Source organism: Thermobia domestica, chromosome 2 (genome assembly GCF_964235325.1).
Source record: "Thermobia domestica chromosome 2, izTheDome1.hap1.1, whole genome shotgun sequence".
NCBI classification, from domain to species: domain Eukaryota; kingdom Metazoa; phylum Arthropoda; class Insecta; order Zygentoma; family Lepismatidae; genus Thermobia; species Thermobia domestica.
In genome coordinates, this window is record NC_137455.1 from 277,724,972 (window position 1) to 277,745,177 (window position 20,206).

The window sequence follows — 20,206 nt, forward strand, 5'->3', positions numbered from 1 at the left end:
GTATTTTGTCAAGCTGCCTACATACATTGTAGGTAATTTTTGTGATTCTCAATATTCACTGAGTTAATCAGGCTACTTGAAAACGATGACTTTATGATGTCATGATGAGTATGTTGTTTCAAAATTTTATTCAAAGCTACTAAAATAGTTATGATTAATAAGCAATCTACTTTAATAATCTCAAATAAATTGATTAGTAAGTTTTACTAGTTAGTTTTAAAAACACAGACATGGGTCTACAGCTTAACATGGGACTGAACAACATGATCTTTCACCGGAAACCGAACCCATCTCTCCCACACACAAAGCGAGAACCACAGGATCAAACTACGAAGCCTCTAACTATTGCTAAACTACAGCCCACGCGCCACGAGAAAACTCTGTGTAGAGGGTGACAGGGTAAAGAGTGGCAAAAAGGACGACTCTATTTGCAGAATTTGGGGGTAAAAAGTGGCTTATGGTTAACCTCTCCGTGTGGGAAGGATAAGGTATCAAGAGTTGCAAGTATGGTACAGTAAATTTATAGTACATTAACCTTCGAAAATTTACACGAGGGAAGTACCAATTGAAAACCACAATCGTATTTCCAAATAATAAGGTATTGTTTTTTGGTGCAGTGTCCTTTACTTACATAATTCAGAAACCATGCATAATAGAAGCAAGTGAACATAGTAATTGAAACAAATTGTTGTTGAAAAATGAATAATTCGGTACACTAAATCCCGTGCTACTAATTTCCAACGTTGGCAAGCTTAAAGAGGACGATCAGGCTGTTAGAAAGGTTTTGAGAGGGACATACTATTTGAAATTTAATTTACTGTCGCACTGAGTTGTTAGATTAGTAGCTGTGGTGTATCGGCTGCAGAATTGTTATTCTAGTTTGCTTTATTTGTTCGTGTTTTTAATACTCTGTTGTTAATTGCTGATTTGTTGTTACTGCTGACATTTTATTTATTTGTTTCTTTATCGTGGTTGAATAGTTTACTTGTGGCACGAATCTTTGCAAGGACATGGGGGAAAAGACAAAACAATGAACACGGAAGAAAGGGAAATCATTACTAAAGTTTCGACTTCTGTGAACAAGAAACTAAAAGTAAGCAAAATATTGCCCCTATCATTTGTGCCAATAAACGTCCAGCAATTACAACAGGTACTTCTGTGTCTACAATTAACAAAATCTACAAAGAATCAGATGAAAAAAAAAAAAAAAAAAAGGAGAGAGAAGTCACTGCATAAGAACTGTTAACTCCTGAGAAATACAGGAAAAGTGTTGTTTATTTCAGGAGGGTTGGTTCGGAGATATTACCCAAACAGTGAGATTCCCTCCCCTAGATTTTTTTAGACCAGAAATCAATATGTGTAACACATCAATTTTCCTCGAATATAAAAATACTTCCCAATATGGGATTTTTTGAAAAACTCCAAAAGTAGCAATTCTGTAAGTTTATTTCTATTCTAAGCTATGTATCAGTGAAAATCTTACCAAAATGTACTCAATAGTTCTAGGTTAAGTACAATATTATTTGCTACTGGAATATTTTCTTTTCCCAAATTTCAATAACCGCTCATAATGTGGAAACCCTGAATCTATTTTTGAATACAGCATATTCATCAGACAATATCTCGTGCGCGAATGAAACGGCCTCCCTCTTACTAGTGGAATCGACAGAGTGAAGGCATGTCATCCAACTACATCACAGTTTTTCTCGTGGCGTGCGGGCAGTACTGGTTGGTTGGTTGATTACAGTTTAGCGTCCCTTTCAGCAGCGAGGCTATATGAGAATGAGGCTATATACATTAATGCGGAATCCGAATCGCATAAAATCTAACTGGGAACTGTATTCGGTTTCCCATGTCAAAGATATTCTGAACTTCTGGTACCCAAAAGCACAGTTGTACTGCTAATCATACGTAATGGCTGAAGGCAAGATTACATGCTACGGTCATTAAGCTTTTGTATGTTAGGACGATGGAGTTGAATAATTGATGATATTAAATGTTTCCTAGTCTGTAGTACAGATCTAGAGTGATCTGTTAAGGTTAAAAGTTATGTATCGTATGGATATTTTCTGAACGAAGTTGTGTACTCAATTCATGATGATCTTATGGAGATCTGCCTTATTCTTGCTTAGCTCAAATGTATCAGTCCTATATTTGTTTAATAGTTTAATACAAACAGAGATATTGATTTTTAATTATTTTGTCATAAATTATTACAGTAAGAGGTGCAGAGACTCACTTTACTCAAGCATCCCATTACAATAAGTACAGAAAAGGGTTTCAAGTCAGTCTGCAACCTTTTTGCAGTAATCCCTACCTCTATAATTGTTCTTGGCTAACTGCAGAACATTTAAAAGCAAAAGATTTTTTTTTTTTAAATTGTAAGTTCACAATATTGGATCATCCATTTTGAATTTTGTAATTCTGACGTCAGATTCTCAATCTGCTGTCTTAAAAACCCCGTGGCACTATGTTTTCTCCAACATTAATTATTATTTTCTGCCCATATGCTTGGAGACCACCCCTAATGTTCAAAGGGTGGATTTCTACCCTTAAACCCGCACCATTGCCAAAATAAAAAAAAAAAAATAAGTTTCGATTATTTTTCGATGTTCTACAAGTATGCAAAGTTTCATTCAAATCGGCGAGTTACATCTCCGTAAGTTTCCTAGTTAGTTGTTTAGCAGTTCAACAGGGGAAGTGATATTTATTGAAGGTTCTATTCCAGTATTTATTCAACTTCTATCTTTCCTTTATGGACTGGTATACATACATGCATTTTCTTTTAACTCAAAACGAAAGCTTGAGTGCTAGAGCATGTGAAGAGCATGTGTTGGTCACTTCATTGAGTTTTGTTACTTCTTACATCAGGGAAATTTCCTATTAACTCCCTTATCATGAGAAGTTTTAAAAATGTAAAAACTGCACCTCCCGGTATTCGAACCCGGGGTCATGCATGCTAATCATTTGGTGGAGTCCTTTTAATTCGAAGTCCAACGGGACACGAAAACAAATTCAAACTATCCGAAATTCGAAACATCCAAAATTATGCATTTTTAAATAACTAACATTAAGCGAACGAAACTACTATACCTACACGAAAAATAATAATAACACACAGTATATTTTACCTTTAAGGTAGCATATTATTCGTGATACAATGCCACAAACAACATTTACTCGGACATAAGCCACATGTATCACAGAAACACACTTCAGTATAGTACCACATATACTGAATTAACACACAAAATCACACACAAGTAACAACCTTAATTATTTGTTTTCACTTAAAGAAGGTCAATGCTTTTCGTTTGCTTTGATTTTAATCTTTTTAGACTATCAACAAAATGTTCATTTATTGAGTGAAATGCGTCATTAATAACGTCTGGTTGCATTCAATGTACCTTCTAAAATTTTTAACCATTTTGGATGCTTCAGATAAGTTTTCCATACGCTTTTTCCTTATTTCATCTACATTTTCGTCTTATTTTCTCCATCGTCTTCAGATGGATTGAGTTTTAGTGTCGTTCTTCCCTAAGGCTGCCTCTGGATAACTGAAAACCAGCTGAAACTGAACTATTCTGTTTGCAATCTGTTCAACACTAAAAATTCTTGTACTCTATTATTTCGGATTATCCAAAAAAGGAGGTTCAAAAGTTCGATTTACCCGCTATTTTTTACCTTTCTTTTTAATACAGATTATAAAATAGTTGGCATTTTTTAAGTTCGAAATAACGAGAGTTCACTGTATTTTATTGCAGGTAATAAAAGCTCATATACTGTATGTTCTGCCAATAACGCTATAACTGTCTAATCATCTGAATACAGCTTGAATGCAATTCAATATAATTCCTTTCTACTGAAAATCTTATCTAAACTGGTTAATTCACTCTGAAGATGTTGGTGAAAGAATACCTAAGAGTGGAGCACATCTAGTCGCTACTGTACACAATGTTAGTATATGATATACATACTACAGCGCTACTTTTACAACATTTTAAAAAATCATAAGAATAAAACGAAATATTTCAATTGTAAAATTATGGGCGGAAAATCATCTTAAACAAGCACTTATGATACATTGGAAAATCCTCAACTTTTTCAGAAGGGCTAATTTTCTCAATTCAAATCAGAGCTATTAAAATTACAACGACACTGTATATCTGACATCTATGAATTACTTCCATTTCTAATTGTAGCTATTTTGGGCAACGGTGCTTAAAAGTGCACAATCTGTTGTGAAGAAGAAGAAGAAGAATAAAAAGGTAGAATATATGTGGAGATAGATACAATAATCATGTAATGAAAGTTGCTGTAACAAGATACAGTTATTTGTTTCGCGTTGCTATGATAACAGAAGAAAAATTATTCATGGAGTTTTAAGAATAAAAGTTGATATACATTTGATGTGCCTAATTTCTCTTGTGATTATTAGTAAAAATTAAGGTGCTGGATCGTGTTGACTTAATCGAACTGTGCGCAATAATTGTAACAGAAAGGTAAAAGAATTTTAACAGTAAGTTTAAAATAAGAGTGAAACGTTACATTATTTAGATGGTATTTTCCGTCAAGGAACCTTGAGATTTGTTTGAAGCAAAGTAAGCAATCTCATAAATAACCGTCAACACGGAGTATACTTTGTTAAGAAGTAAAAGGAAAATTTATCTTAACATTAAAATGGATATACCAAGAGTCGAAAGTATTAATGATGAAGTTAGTGATATTGAAACACCAGGATCGGATACATCAACGAATATGGCTGACCTTATAAAACAGTTAGGTCAATCCTTATCACAACAAATGAAGCAACTGACACAACACAGCAAATGGATACTAAATTTGAACAAAAGTTTCAACAAATGGATACTAAATTTAAACAAATGTTTCAGCAAATGGATAGCAAATTTGAACAAATTACACAGTCCATGACACAGCAAATGGATAATAAATTAGAGCAAATAACACAGCAAATAAACACGAAACTAGGACGAACAGACTGTAGGATGGAACAAATGTTGAACAGATTTACAATTGCACAAAGTTCGGTGGAAGTGGTTGAAACTCAAGTTAATGAGCATAGCAATCAAATTAAAGAGTTACACGAAGAAAATAACACTATCAAGGAAAAGATTATTATTATCAATGATAATACTGATCCAATCATCAACAGAGATCATATGCCAAATGAACCCAGATTAGCTATAGAAGAAAGTGAAATACCGGAAAGCTATTCTGAGAGGGATGATAGTGGCTCTAGCATTGGGAAAGAAGAGAGAAGACCACATTCATCACATCGTAGGAAAACCAGATACGTACAGTCTAAACATTTGAAATAGCCTCATAATAATCGTCTTATCAGATTTAGTGAAATAAGATCTTTGACCAAATTTAGTGGAAGGTCGAAAGACATACCAGCAAGTGCACTTTTGGAGAAATTCGAAGAAGAATGCGACATAATTGGTGTAGATAGATCCAAATTACTTAAAATTTTACCACACGTTTTACTACCACCTTGCTCTGTTTGGTTCAAAGCGATAAGGAGGAATTTACTTAATTATCTAGATTTCAAGAACGCACTGCTTTCAAATTTTGAGAATGATTTTATGCTGGCAAACCGAGACGCTTTGGTTCGAAACAGACGTTATGATCCAAAAATTGATAAGAATATTACTGATTTTGTAATTTCCGTATATAATGAATTGAAGTTAATTAATCTATACCAACAGGAATTACGAATTATAGAGTGATCGATCCGGATATTGTTACCTTTTAGGTTGCAGCAAATACTGATTTCTGCACAATGTATTAATTTCAATCATCTAATTATAATAGTGCAAAATTTTGAAAATCCATCAATGGTGCAAAGTAATACTAATCGAAACCAAACTAATAATTAACCGAAGTCAAGCCAATCATATTGCAATCCGAAACATCAATGTGCGTGAAGAGTGTAATCCTAATGTAAAAAGTAATGATAGATGCAATTATACCGGTAATAGAACCGAACCCAATTTCACAAGAAACAGAAATGGTAATCGTATAGCATTTAGAAATCAGGCAAACAGTACATCTCGAAATGGATTTCGTAATAACTTCGTAGGTGGCAGAAATTTTCAACATAGAAACCAAAGGACTGGAGGAATTTATAATATACATAACGGTACTCAAGATAATGCCATTCAACGTAACTTAGTCGAATCTTTTGGTAATGTAACCTAAGCTAAAGTTATGGCGTCCGTCAAAAACATATTCAATTAATTCTTGTTTAGTTTCACTTTGAATACAGCTATGATTTCATTTGTAATTCGTACTTTGTTTGGATTCTATACGGATAATATAAATGAACGTTACATTATTAGATAATTTCTTTGTAATTCGCTTCACTTATCAATATTGTGCTTTCAAAGTCTTTTATAATTATCTTAATTATGCCCAAATGGAAGAAATAAGTTATGTAATATTTCAATATACTTTAATTTAATTTGTCTATGAGCTCCGGTGATATTGAATTAAAGAATCTATTTTAGGATCTAAATAATTAGCAAAAGGTTCGCATTTTTGAATAAGTCCTCTTCGTCGGTAATTTTATTGAATTAAAATAAAATAGATTATTAAATGAATGTACGATTATTGTTAAAACAAAATGAAATTAATATATATGTATTATAATTTATATATGTGAGGGCTATTCGGAAAGTAAAGTAACCATGTATGTAAGATATGTAACGGTCCAGGATTCTTTCTTCAATCATAACTAATTTAAGAAGTCCTAATCGGGAGCCATATATACAACGATTTGTATATCTGACATCTGTGAATTACTTCCATTTCTAATTGTAGCTATTTTGGGCAACGGTGCTTAAAAGTGCACAATCTGTTGTGAAGAAGAAGAAGAATAATAAAAAGGTAGAATATATGTGGAGATACATAAAATAATAATGTAATGAGAGTTGCTGTAACAAGATATAGTTATTTGTTTCGCGTTGCTAAGACAACAGAAGAAAGATTATTCATGGAGTTTTAAGAATAAAAGTTGATATGCATTTGATGTGCCTAATTTCTCTTGTGATTATGAGTAAAAATTAAGGTGCTGGATCGTGTTGACTTAATCGAATTGTGCGAAATAACTGTAACAGAAAGGTAAAAGAATTTAACGGTAAGTTTAAAATAAGAGTGAAACGTTACAAAATACAATTGATACAGAATTCTCTGGAAAATGCATAAAAAATATTACTGCTAATGGAATCAAAATAGATATATATATAAAATAAAAAAGAATATGTAGTAATATTTAATGCCTTTATAGAGTCACTAATACACGAAATGCACTTTACTATGCCTTTCATTTCCTTTAAAATACTCATCACAATACCATGTCTAAAACTGTAGATGTTGAACTAATCTTGTCAAATGTAAAACTATCCTTCGAGTTACCATTCATCTCTTTATGCGAATGGCAGATACGTTTCTACTTACATCGGTGTTAATCATTAGGTTTTTGAAGTAATAAATGAGAGAACGGAACAAAAATTAAAACTCAAAAATTAAAAAAGAATTAACAAATTAAATTAAAACGCATAAATCTGTCCTGCATGTAGGTAATTTCACAAAAGTGAGTTTCCACATAGATTTTGTCTTCGTATTTTATTACATGCCAAACAGTTCCGAGGAAATTTGTATATTCCAATATTCTAGATATATCCTGAGTATTAAATAATAACCCTGATGTAAATTATCTGATAATATGCACAGTTCAACACTGTATTACTAAATTTTGTGAGAAAGCACATCACCTGGTGTGTGACTTCTATATAACATAATTCAAAGTAATTGTGTTTATTTAATATTTAGTACAATACAGGCAGTGACGCCAAGGATTGTATAATATTAAATTTGAAACATCGATAAGTATTAAAAACTTACCCTTTTGCTTCACGAGAAATTATTTCTGAACTGTTCCGACAATTCTTGCTACTGCCATTGTCAACAGAAATGGGTCACTCATAAGCTTATTCGATTCACTTCTTACAAATTCATCTTGCATTAATAGTGGTGCAATGCCAGATAAAGTTGAATTCAACAATCTTGGCAATATGGTTCTTGTTTATTCGTATATATTTACTGCACTAAAGACTTTTTTCCTTAGTAGAAACAAACACTTTCTTTCGCTGATGAATTATGTTTTTGCACCAAGTAAACCACTCTTGTTAAATTTATATCTTATCCAGAAGTTGGTGCAGGACGTAATTCTTCAGCGAAATAAATCATTGATTTCTAGTGCTTCATTAAGAAAAATCTCATTGCAGATATGTTCCTTAGCCGCTTTGTGTTCTTGGTAACCTACTACTTCTTCTGTAGTCTGTTGTATACAAAGTTTAATATGCTTCCACCATCTGTTACTACCTGCACATATCCTTTCCTCTTGATTATGTTTCTTCGAATTTCTCAAACAAAAAGATTTCTCATTTTCTCGTTTTTCAACTTTTCAGTATTCAACATCTCGGTGTCTACTTTTCTTCTGCCTACATTTGTCAGTTGAATATCCACTTCAGAAAGCACAAGATTATCATACGAGAAATTGTCAGCCCCGGGAAGGGTCTTTGTACTCTTCAAGCTATTCCGATACCTGTCTTGAATCATAATATAGTCTATCTGATATCTTTGGCCGTTTATTGAGAATTTCCATGTATATATCTTCTCTTGTGCTGATTGAACAACGTGTTTCCAATTACTAGGAATTCTGTCTACAGAAATTGACCAGTCTTTCTCCCTTTTCATTTCCTGCCTAAACCATATTTGCCTACGACATTATTTTCTTATTTTTCTCCTACAACTGCATTGAAATCTCCCATTACAACTATACATGCATCTCTCTTCTCTGTCTCGGCAGGTAAATAACGAAACATTCGAAACCATGTGAATCGAAAGTAAAATGGGACTAAAACATTATCGTAAAACATCTTAATGCAGTAGACGAACAGAACTTACCGTCACAAGCTAATTAAACGCGCTACCTCTCCTCTTCCCCAGAACAATTAATAATTAAAAAAAAAAATTAAAAAATCAATATTTACATGAAGAAATTATTTTCATGTGGCAAATCCTGCATTTCTTTTCACAGCATTTGCATTATCCTGCTAAACCACTAATAAAGTAAGTGTTTTAAAAATTCGGATTATTTTTTAACTCAATAATACAAAACGTTAACTGATCAAGTTACTTAATTTCGCTCTTTCTTTATTGCTCTCAGTTCGCTGTGAAAAATTAATTGATTATCCTTACCTGAGTACCTTCATTACATCTTGTTTTGTTTGCTTTGGCAGTAGGTGTAGGACACTCCGCAGATCGTCCATTACAAGTTGAGCTCCAACTACAATCTGATTCTGCTTTACATTGAACACTGCTGTATCCCTGAACAAATCGACATATACTACTGTTACAGCATGGTCCTTGACTTGGGCTGAAAGACAGAGACAAAACTATAAGAAAAGCAATGGATGAATAAACTGATTATACGCGAACAAGATATTTCGTCGTTTGCATGCAAAAGTGACAAAGGTTACTTTTGAATAAAGTCTTTTGACAGGAGTGGAAAGTCTTGTAATAGAAAAAAGATAATAATAATTGAGGATTGAACGAAATTATATGTTTTAGGTTTCCACATCCAAAAATGCAAGTATAAAGGTTTAAGTAACATATCAGTATTATAAATTACGTATAATGTAGTTATATATCCACAGAAAATGGATCTGACTTCTTATGTTAATTACTTTTCACTGACTTTCGTAAAAGTTTTGGGCAGAGAATGTAACAAGCAGTATCAAAAGCGTCGATAGACAAGTACGCACAAGTCAATATACAGTAGACTTCCAACTATCCGGCCTAATCTGGTGGAAAGGTAGACTAGATAATAAACAAGCAAACAAACAAAAACAGCACATAAGTCGGAGTTCAGTATTTACTCCCTTCCTGTCACCTATATCATTAGATATTTTTTATACAATACTCCACAGGGCATTGTCTAGTGTCGTAAGAACGTGGGTCTCCAAATTTACAGCCACTTATCCTTGGCTACCTCGAACTCCAGACCTTACGACACTAGACAATGCCCTGTGGAGTATCATCAAATCACACGCCAGGAAGAAGCGGTAGGCGGACAACGATGCTCTGTGGACAAATGTGCTTGAAACCTTCCGGCTTGTGATGCTGCAACTGCTAAAACGGATGATTAGGAGGCAATGGAGGTATATCAAACCCCGCAGGGATAATGGAGGTGCACATACGCACATTTTGGACACATAACTGGACACACTTAAGTATTATTAAGAATTATTAATGTAGGGATGAAATAAGTGCAGGTGTAAAGAGCATCCGGTACTAAAGTAGTGCCTGAGATTTTGGGCAATGGGAATGAAAAGAAGTCATAGGGATTAAGAACCATCGAAAAGGAGGCTGGGAAACCAAAGGAATGTTTTTATTTTGCCAAAAATTCTTTGCTAGAGATTGCCATGTGACATGGTTCTTTGGAACTATCTTGGCGCAAACATTTCTCATGTCCAAATTCTGTGTTAAAATTTGATGGACAGAAACTTTGTTCAAATTTAACTTACTACTAATTATTCTTAATGTCAATTGATGATCTGACCTTACACGAGACTTCACTCTTTCTACATTATCATCTGTTTTTGAGGTTGAAGGACTTCCCACACAAGGTTTGTTTTTCAATTATTCTTGGCCTTCTAAAAAAGGACTTGTGCCATCTGAACACTTATGATGTGGATAAGGAATGTTCTCCATTAAAGCTCTCTGTAACATTTCAAAAGTCACAGTAGCGGATTCGTGGAGTTTTACACAAAAATTTGATGGAAGAATGTTGCTTAAACTCCACTGTTGGTATATTTTCTTAAAGCACCTCACAACAACAATAAAACTTCACTTTAGACGTTCTGAACAATTATGTAGCAACTCGAGCAAGTTCAAACTTGCACTGAGTCAACGGCAAGGGTTAATTTAACTGCAGTGTGGTGGAGGCAGCAGCGTTGTCGGTTAATATATGGAGTTGCCAGTCTCATTACTTTTCTAACGTATCTCTTATAAATGATAAGATAAAATAAAAATTAATAAAATGGTGTGCCCTTTTGACTTGCCTTTGGTATTGTTTTAGGGACGTTTTTTTCCTCCATCCAGCAAAATCTCTTAACCTATCAGCAACTCTAATTCCCTTTATACCTTTGCTCCATTAACGAAATATATGAAAGCGCTCATCATGTTCGTCGCTTACGTCACCCAATTTTGCGAGAATATATCCAGTTGTGATTTTCACAGTATCAATTAATGGCTGCTAGTGACCAGGATTGAAACACACATTCAACGCATTCATCATAAGCTCAGAATGTGAAATCACTTTCGGTTTTAAACACTTTGGACGCCATATGTACCACCGGTGGTACACGAGGCTTCCACTTTGGACGCCAAGCTATTCGTAGTGATTTGCACCATTCTATTTCATTCAATCAGTGTCCACTGGTGGAACACGAGGCGTCAAACAGTAGCTACTGTGTGTACCACGGGTGGTACACGTGGCGTGACATACTGGAGCCTCGTGTACCACCGGTGGTACATATGGCGTTCAAAGTGAAATCACTACGAATAGCTTGGCGTCCAAAGTATTAAAGCAATGTGCAAATTTCTTATTTCTACAGCAAAATCACGAAACTTTCACGGGGTGGTATAGATAATTAAATTGTTGCAACCACGTTGACAGAAGTTCTGCCTTATTTTCAGAGAATTCTAGATCTCTGATAAGGCCACTGTTGGAGGTACTGGTTGGAGGTAACCGGAGAGTCTGTGATTAGCAAGTAATGTGTGCGTCTCTTAAAATTGATGGCCGTTATTCTTCGATATCTGATGAAAGACTTATTTTCGTCAGAGTTCATGGAATTAATTTTCTGAAAATTCAGGTACAGAAGTCCTTCGTCATTAAGCAGGGCCGAATTGCCGAGAGTATATTAGGGTGCAGTAGTTTCACCCCTGAATGCATCGGCATTCCTTTCTTAACTGAAGGAACCACACTGATTAGAAATCAGCAATGTAATTGCTAAGCTTCCTCCAAACCACGCGAACTACAGGCAACATATAACTAATTTTTGCAGTCACCACATATTAAGTCTGCACGAATACGCAGTGACGACTTTCGTACAATTCAAAAAAACTGAAAATCCTTATCAGGTGATAAAGTTACGTATCATAAACACATGTAAAGCAACAGCAGACAACAGCGTGAAGATCGTAGCCTTCTTATGAAAAATATTATAATACTTTTGCAGCTGTTCCAACTGATTATACATGGGAACTCCAAATTTAGTGCAAAATCCATAACTTCAGGCTACGGTTATAATTCGAAAATTAGAGCTAATTTTCAAATTTTAATGATATTTTCGATTTCATAAAGTTTAGCTAATCTATTTCCATAACATTCTCTGTGCTAAACAGTATGTTGGGAAGAACAGAAGAAAATACCGAGTACTGATCAGTACTGTATCAGCTAAGTTACTAATACATACTTTTGTATGACAATAGATGTACAGCATTTTCTTTTCACCGGTGCGGGGGTACGAACTTAAATGTATAGCCTGTAAAGTAATGAAATGAAATACAATCTATCAGTTTAACGTCCCACGATTATAATATTTAGGCTAAGGGAGACGGATGACTAAGGCAAGTGAATGATGATGGAAGAATTCGTGGAATAAGAATGTAGGCGGAAACGGGAATACCCCGAGATCACCTGACACGATGTTGTCCACCATAAATTTACTTGGCCTGGAATCGAACCAGGGATCCCACGCACCAGAGTAAGCACTCCATCACTGGACCACTGTGCCCCCCTGTCAAATAACAAAACGAAACAGACACTTTAAAGAGAACGATAAGACTGTTTCACGTTACTAGGATATTCGATTTCAGATTTTACAATAATTGAGCTTTTTCCCGTGTTATACAGAAAGCAAACACAATGATGCTATCTGGTAATGAAACTTTCCATTTGTTTCCATCAACATTTCCTTCCAACAGCGCGTAATTTCAAAATTCAAGAGGTTAATACTGTATAAAAATGTGACATGGTCAATTAACTGTAAATGTTATCATTTTCTAAACTATAAAGATGATAACTTCGGAAATTGCAAAATTATTTGGAAACTTAATTCAGTGATTCTTGGACTATTCAAGCTGGCGAACCTAACTTAATTCAAAGAGTGCGTGTCCAAGGAATGCTTTTTATCATAATGTATAGTCATGGACGATAAATGTGATTCATTACTAGCAGCCTGAAAGAAGGCGTCAGAGTATCATGTACTTACCTCATCTAGCTTAAGCAAGAAGAGAAACCAGAAAAAACTTTTTTTTTTTAAAGTAAAACAGAAAAAAGTCTGGAAGCCATTAGTTGAATGGCAATGTTCACTCTTTTGGAAGCATTTCTTAAACATAGATTTATTTTCTCTTATCTATTACGTACCTGCATTCCGTATTTTCTTTCCTGTTACATCCTTTGGCAGAGCTGTTTTTTAGCTTATCATATTCTGCAACTAATCTTGGATAACAACATTTTTCTTCACATTCTATATCATCATACCCACAGTCACATTCTTCACCTTCCTCCACAATCTTGTTGCCACAGAAGGCTCCAGCGGAAGCTGAAATTTATAGTTTATTAGTTTTACATCTTATATATGAAATTTTGCACATGATTACATTGTTCACATCATAACACGAGGAACTTCAAATTTAATTCATTTGAAATTCATGAAACTTTCCATCTCTAAAAATTTGCAGGTGCCAATACTACAACAGCTTTAAAATGATCTTTACAGGTAAGCATCAAAAACAAATCTGCAGCACTTTGAACGCTTACACATTGTTTTTGTATACATTGCACTGTATGTTTGCAATGCGGAACGCTTGGGACATAGAGCTAAAGTGCAAGTTCATACATAACTTATTTTAAATCTGAGTTAGATTTTTTTTTTTTAAAAAATGTTGCAACCCTCACACTTGCTATTGCACTTTCGATTATCTTCGGCGGTTAGTCCAGTGATTAGTTGGATATCAGCAGTTTGTTGATATATCTTCCAAGAGAAAGTTGTAAGTAAATGACAGAAACTAACACGAACATTGGAAGTAATGCATATAATCAAAGAACACAACATTTTAGGGACTTAGCAACAAGAACCTATGGTTTAAAAATTTCGATACCAGTGCTTTCAGATAGCCACGTTACACAGAAGAGATCAACACTCACTTTATATATCCGTACAGCATTGTTCCATGTACACTGATATTAAGAAAATGGTTCAGCACAAAGTTTCATGCCAATATTATATGTTACTATTCTCATAAACCGTTTACTTAGAACTGCTTAAATCTAAGACTTGAAACTGTTATAGTAATGAAAGTTTTTTTCAGGGATATAACTGAAGAAGAAGTGCTAATAGAGATAGCAATTCATACTTTAAGTTAATAAGTTTTACGTGCCACGTTTATGCCGGTTAGGCTAAGGAGAGCAATTTAGACATCACTGTCATCCAATAATGAATTACTCAAGATACAGTGTGAATTGGGGATGACGATGAAGAAAAAGGGAGAATCAATATACTGGATGTATCAAAAGTGCGGGGTCATAGGCCATCTCCGTTATGAATAAAGATACTAAAGAATGGAAAGAGAGGAAGTTGATGGATATCTAAAACGGTGGAATTATTTCCAGTCGCACCAGCCATTTGGGCTTGAAAGTAGTAAGGCGTCCTATGTAAAATAATAATAATAATAATAATAATAATACGTTACGAGTTCAGTGGGCTGTTCCCTGGGATTCTCACCATACCAACAATACAGCATTGTTGGGAAACGAATTCGAAGTGTTCTAGATTCCCTCACTTAACAAAGAGCACGTTCCCCTGTCATTTTTGTGTCCCTCTACGTTTCGTTCGAACAGCCTGCTGGACTGTTAACGCTGCGTTTTCATTTAACATGGAGCCCCTTACCATTTTGGAGCTCAAACGGATGGTGCAATTGGAAAAATTTCCCATTTCAGATTGAAAACCATTTATTTCTAACAACTTTCCTCTCTTTCCATTTTTTTATCTTTACTTGTAATGGAGTTGGTCTACGGCTCCGGACTTTTGATACACCTGGTACACTCCTTTATATGTATACGCTCCAAAGAGGAAGCTATCACACAGTTTCAACTGAAGTAGGGTACACAGATACAATGGGAAAGCACGAAAATCCCACGATTTTGAAATAACTAGATTATTTTCATCTACTTATCATAGTCCCTTTGCTATTTTTAAGTATTCGTTATTTGTTATACTTAACACTTCCAGTTAACATATGTACGCAAAATTTAAAACGAAATTACGGTTTTGAATGTAACTATGAAACTGATAACTTTAAGTTATATATCTTGCCTACAAAGAGACGAGACACATCATATATATACAAGACGGAATATTAAGAAAACTCACATTAATAGCAACAAAAAATCTGTGTGTATATGGTACTTTAAAATTTTCAATTAAAAACAAAAGTGCATTTATAAAGTAATATACCTTTTTCTTTCTCTTTAATTCCATTACATCTTCAATAGTACACTAAAACATTCATTTTCTGATATATCTTGTCAGGAATTATCAGGGAAAATATCATTTGCTCAACTTTTTCAATATCCAACAATATCAAATAAATTTCTGAACACAATACCGAATCCAAATTATAACTGTGACATTTTCAAGTCTATCAAAAAATATTTCACTATTCGTTATTTATTGAAAACTTGGGGTAAAATTTAATCACAATGCCCAACCTAATAAAAATGATCATATATTAAGTCAGATGCACCGAAGTATTGAAACAAGTTCAATTTGATATAACATTGGCAAAGTACGTAAATAACGTTTGAGTTTCGTTTCCTAGATGTTGGGTAAGAAGTAACTTTTTCTCCTGTACAATGACCACACCAGACGGGGCAAGGGGGCGAGTTTCCCCCCATCCTTCCCCCGGTGGCTACGCCTGGCCCCAGACCCATACATGTTCTAATGTAATTCAAGTATTATAAAACTATTATTTTCGGTATATTAAAAATAACTGTCTCGCCCTCAAAAGTATCTGCTCCTGTTTGTTCCCTCACCCAGAAATTAAAAGCCGGCGTCGTCACTGTTTTTTAAAATACTAAATGTGAGTCCTACAACTTCCATAAGTGTATATCTCAGTTTAAATTCAGTTTGCAAAATGCATGTTGTCAAAATTAATATTGCTCCACTTCACCACAGAACTGGTAGAAAAAGTAAAATTCAATTGTTTAAGTCGTGTACTTTGGTCGTTAGCAATGAAAGAATACTTGTATCGTTCATAATTGGAGGTTCATAGTTTGTCCATAGGTATAATGAACAAACAAACGAAGTTAATGCTAAATATTTGCGCGGAACTTTTCAGTTAATGACTGAGTGCAAAGCATGAGACATTCCTTTTAAATACTGCCCACGCACTTGCTCACTATTTCACTCTAACGGGCGATAGAAGACAATCAGTTTAGGTTGTTTCAATGGTTCCACACAAAACTGATTTCCTATTTATTTTACATTGTGAGTTCAGTGATAAACTAAACGTGTATCTCCTAATTAAATGAATAAAAATCTAAAGAAAAGCAATTAAAAGACATTGCATTTATCACAATAAAAAAATTTCCATTATAACCTATTCTCCTTTAAATTTACGTATAAGACAAACGACCAACAGCACTTAGAACAATTAGTAACAGGATTACTCGTATAGTAAAACTGTCAATTTATTCGCAGTGTTATGAAGTAATCCTAGAACTAAATATAATCAGTACACTAGAATAATTTCTCCACACGATAATGTACTTGGCAGTAATGTTTCTAATAATAATCAATATGTAATATTAACAACAATCTTGACATGTGTATACACACCTGAGAAACAGTTCCTTTTCTTATTATCCACAATAGCATCCAAAACTGCACTTATATTACCGACGCTGCAGCGCGAAAATTTACTGTTGTTTGGTCTATCCCCACTAGTAGCCGAAGCGAACATAATGAAATTGCCAAGGGTTCCACCAGGACGACATTCCGCCGGATAATCGTGCTGTAAAATATTATCATCATTATTATTACCTTTTCATTTTTTAAAAAATAATGAATAACTAATGCTAAAATAACAGAATTTCTATCACGTCTTAAATGTAGTTTCTTTCATGTATTTTGAGAATGTTACATGTAGTCTGATATTTCTTAAGTAATACTGTTCATATGCCAATACTCTAGCCGCACTGGAATATCGCTTTTCGTAAGATCAGTGAAGTCAAGCACTGTCGGGTGACCGTTCATACTTACCAGATGATGTTGGCATTGTGGCATACACCCAGCCTCGTGAGGACAATTTGGGAGCTACTTGATGGAAAGAAGTTGCGAACTCCGGTCTAGAATGCCAACATTAACAGCGGGAGTGGCTAATGTGACGACCACACATCACACCCTCAAAAGTGTGAGTGCCACAGTCGGTTCAGTTTAGTTTGACATTGTTCTGTCACTTACAAAGCTTCTATTGTATATTACTACAAGTAATACACAAGCAAAGACGACTCATCTGTCGTTGTTCTGTAAACAGTGTTACAAGGTAACTTTAAAAAGTTCTTATCGTTCGTGATAGTCAGAAATATGAATACAAACAGCACATGGTACTCAGGGTTAAGTATCGAAATAATCACTATCAGCATTCTTTGCCAATGTCCCTGAAGCTGTGCATGCCCTGACGATAAAACTCGGGAGTCTTGGACGCAAAGAAGTTCCTATGCGTCCCGCAGGTCTATCTCATTGTCGAAGGATTACACTGTCTACTAGAGAATGGAATAGATGGATATGAGTGTGCTGCGGTGCCGAGACAGCAACGACAAACAGACTGTTACTCGTTGTTTCTTGTTAAAAGCCGACAATGTGTGGGATCCCCTTGTTCAACTCTTATACTTTTCCTATGCGATGCATTGAAGCCAGATTCTTTCTTCGGAAACCTGAAGTGTTAAACAAGTTCACCACGCTTTTGACTGCTGTCCTTCTCTATGGCTACCTTCAAGACCTCGTCATCCGATTCCTGTGGTCGCTCACTGTAAGGTTCGTCACAAAGGATATGATCTCTCGATCTGAACTTCTAGAAACAATGTCTGGCGGTGCGTTTGTTCACAACATTCCTCCCAAATGAATGAAATATTCGACGTTTTGACGCGACTGCTGACAGGCTCACCTTAAAAGTCATACAGCAAACAACCGCGAACGAGCTGCTTCGTTACGTCCATTTCTCTTCTACACTAGACAAGCTGTGATTGCTGTCGTGTGCAACGTGCCTGTATTGGTGCAAGTCAATACTAAACCCCATTGCTTTTCCGGCGCCCCCTTCTGAGCGCTTCATTAAATGAGATGTCACAAACGGCAAGAATGTTTTTGGTTACTTTGTACTATCTTTATTTTTACCCTATTTTTTTCTCAGTGCTTTCACAATACTTGCTCTAAGATTTATCCTAATTATATTTTCAATTCAAACGAGATATTTTGAGTTGACGGACTGGAGGGATAAGAACAACTAACCAAATTGAATTTAGGTGAACAATTTTTGAACTTTAAGCCGCTTATTGACCATATAGAAAAGGGTTGGGCAACACAGTACTTTGCGCTCGGTACTAGTGCCGTTAAAATTCCAAAATTCATTATCGAATATTCGAATAATGAATTCTTTGAATATTCGTTATTCAAATGATTGTTTGGATAACGAATAATGATTCGAATATATTCGGATAATGAATGATTATTCGAACAATTGTTCGAATATTTAAAACGAATAATCGGATATTCGAACAATGTAAGAAAAACTATTCGAATAATTTTAACAGCATTAGTTTGTACTTCGGGTTTATGTTTTCCTTCATAAAGTTTATAACGCAACTTTTACAGGGCAGGAATGAATTCAAAATAGAAAAAAATGAAATGAAATCTTTGAGTTTTACATCCCACGGTTATGCCGGTTAGGCTAAAGGAGACGGTGATAATGAGTAATGAATGAAATGGTGGAACGAAGAAAGTGGGAGGAAACGGGAGAACCCCGAGAAAACCCACGCACACGGTGTTTGTCCATCACAAAATTCACTTGGCGGGGGCTGGGATCGAACCCGGGACCCCAAGCACCAGAGGTGAACGCTCTACCACTGAGCCACCGTGGCTCCCGAATTCAAAATAGACAACACATAATAATTCACGTGATAGGTACTTTCATAAATTGAATTGTACCGGTATATAGCATACAAAACCATGGGAGTTCGCAATTCGAAAACTGAAAATATTTGAGTTTTACGTCCCGCGGTTATGCCGGTTAGGCTAAAGGAGACGGTGATAATGAGTAATGAATGAAATGGTGGAATGAAGAATGTGGGAGAAACGGGAGAACCCCGAGAAAACCCACGCACACGATGTTTGTCCACCACAAAGTTCACTTGGCGGGGGCTGGGATCGAACCCGGGACCCCAAGCTCCAGAGGTGAACGCTCTACCACTGAGCCACCGTGGCCCCCAATTCGAAAACTGAGACCCGCTCTTTTATTACAACTAAATACTCAGAATGTCAATCATCAAGAACTATTTTCTTTCAATTCCTTCTGAACGGCTTTCGTGACTGTGTTTAATCTTGAATCTAAAACGTTTTACTTGTTAAACCTCTATTGTTTTACACATGAGGAATAATTATTTCTACAGCTCTACACTATCAGTGGATGATAACAACGATTTAAAAAATGAATACTACTTATTATTTACTCAAGCATCACATTAAATTATCTTACATAATGCCAACGTCCCAGTTCCCATGGTTAATCCGTCTTATTCACATCTAGGGGAAGAAAGCCACTGAATCAAACTATTCAACCTATTTGTCTAAGTATAATAAGAGATTTTAATAAATGAATTAATTAATAGATACGTTCTTGACTATAACTCAATGAAAGAATATACGAAGAAAGAGAAATTAACCATCTGGATTAACTAGTAAATGCACATACTATGATAACTAACACACGTAATTTATACTTAATGAATCAATATTAATTCTTTCTAAGAAAAATATCTAGTGTAAAACAAAATCCA

The 20,206-nt window shown here is 35.0% G+C and overlaps 1 protein-coding gene across 3 annotated transcripts in view; it reads right to left on the bottom strand.

Annotated features, from left to right (window-relative positions):
• The window catches only part of kuz (zinc-dependent metalloprotease kuz), a 163,245-nt gene that overhangs the window by 56,196 nt on the left and 86,843 nt on the right, over positions 1-20,206 (bottom strand). For all 3 annotated transcript variants that reach the window (XM_081748743.1, XM_081748742.1, XM_081748741.1), the window contains exons 8-10: positions 16,995-17,169; positions 13,520-13,697; positions 9,286-9,463 (exon numbers count right to left, since the gene is read on the bottom strand). In XM_081748743.1, the coding sequence (XP_081604869.1) occupies positions 9,286-9,463; positions 13,520-13,697; positions 16,995-17,169 (531 nt within the window). The remainder of the gene's footprint in view (positions 1-9,285; positions 9,464-13,519; positions 13,698-16,994; positions 17,170-20,206) is intronic.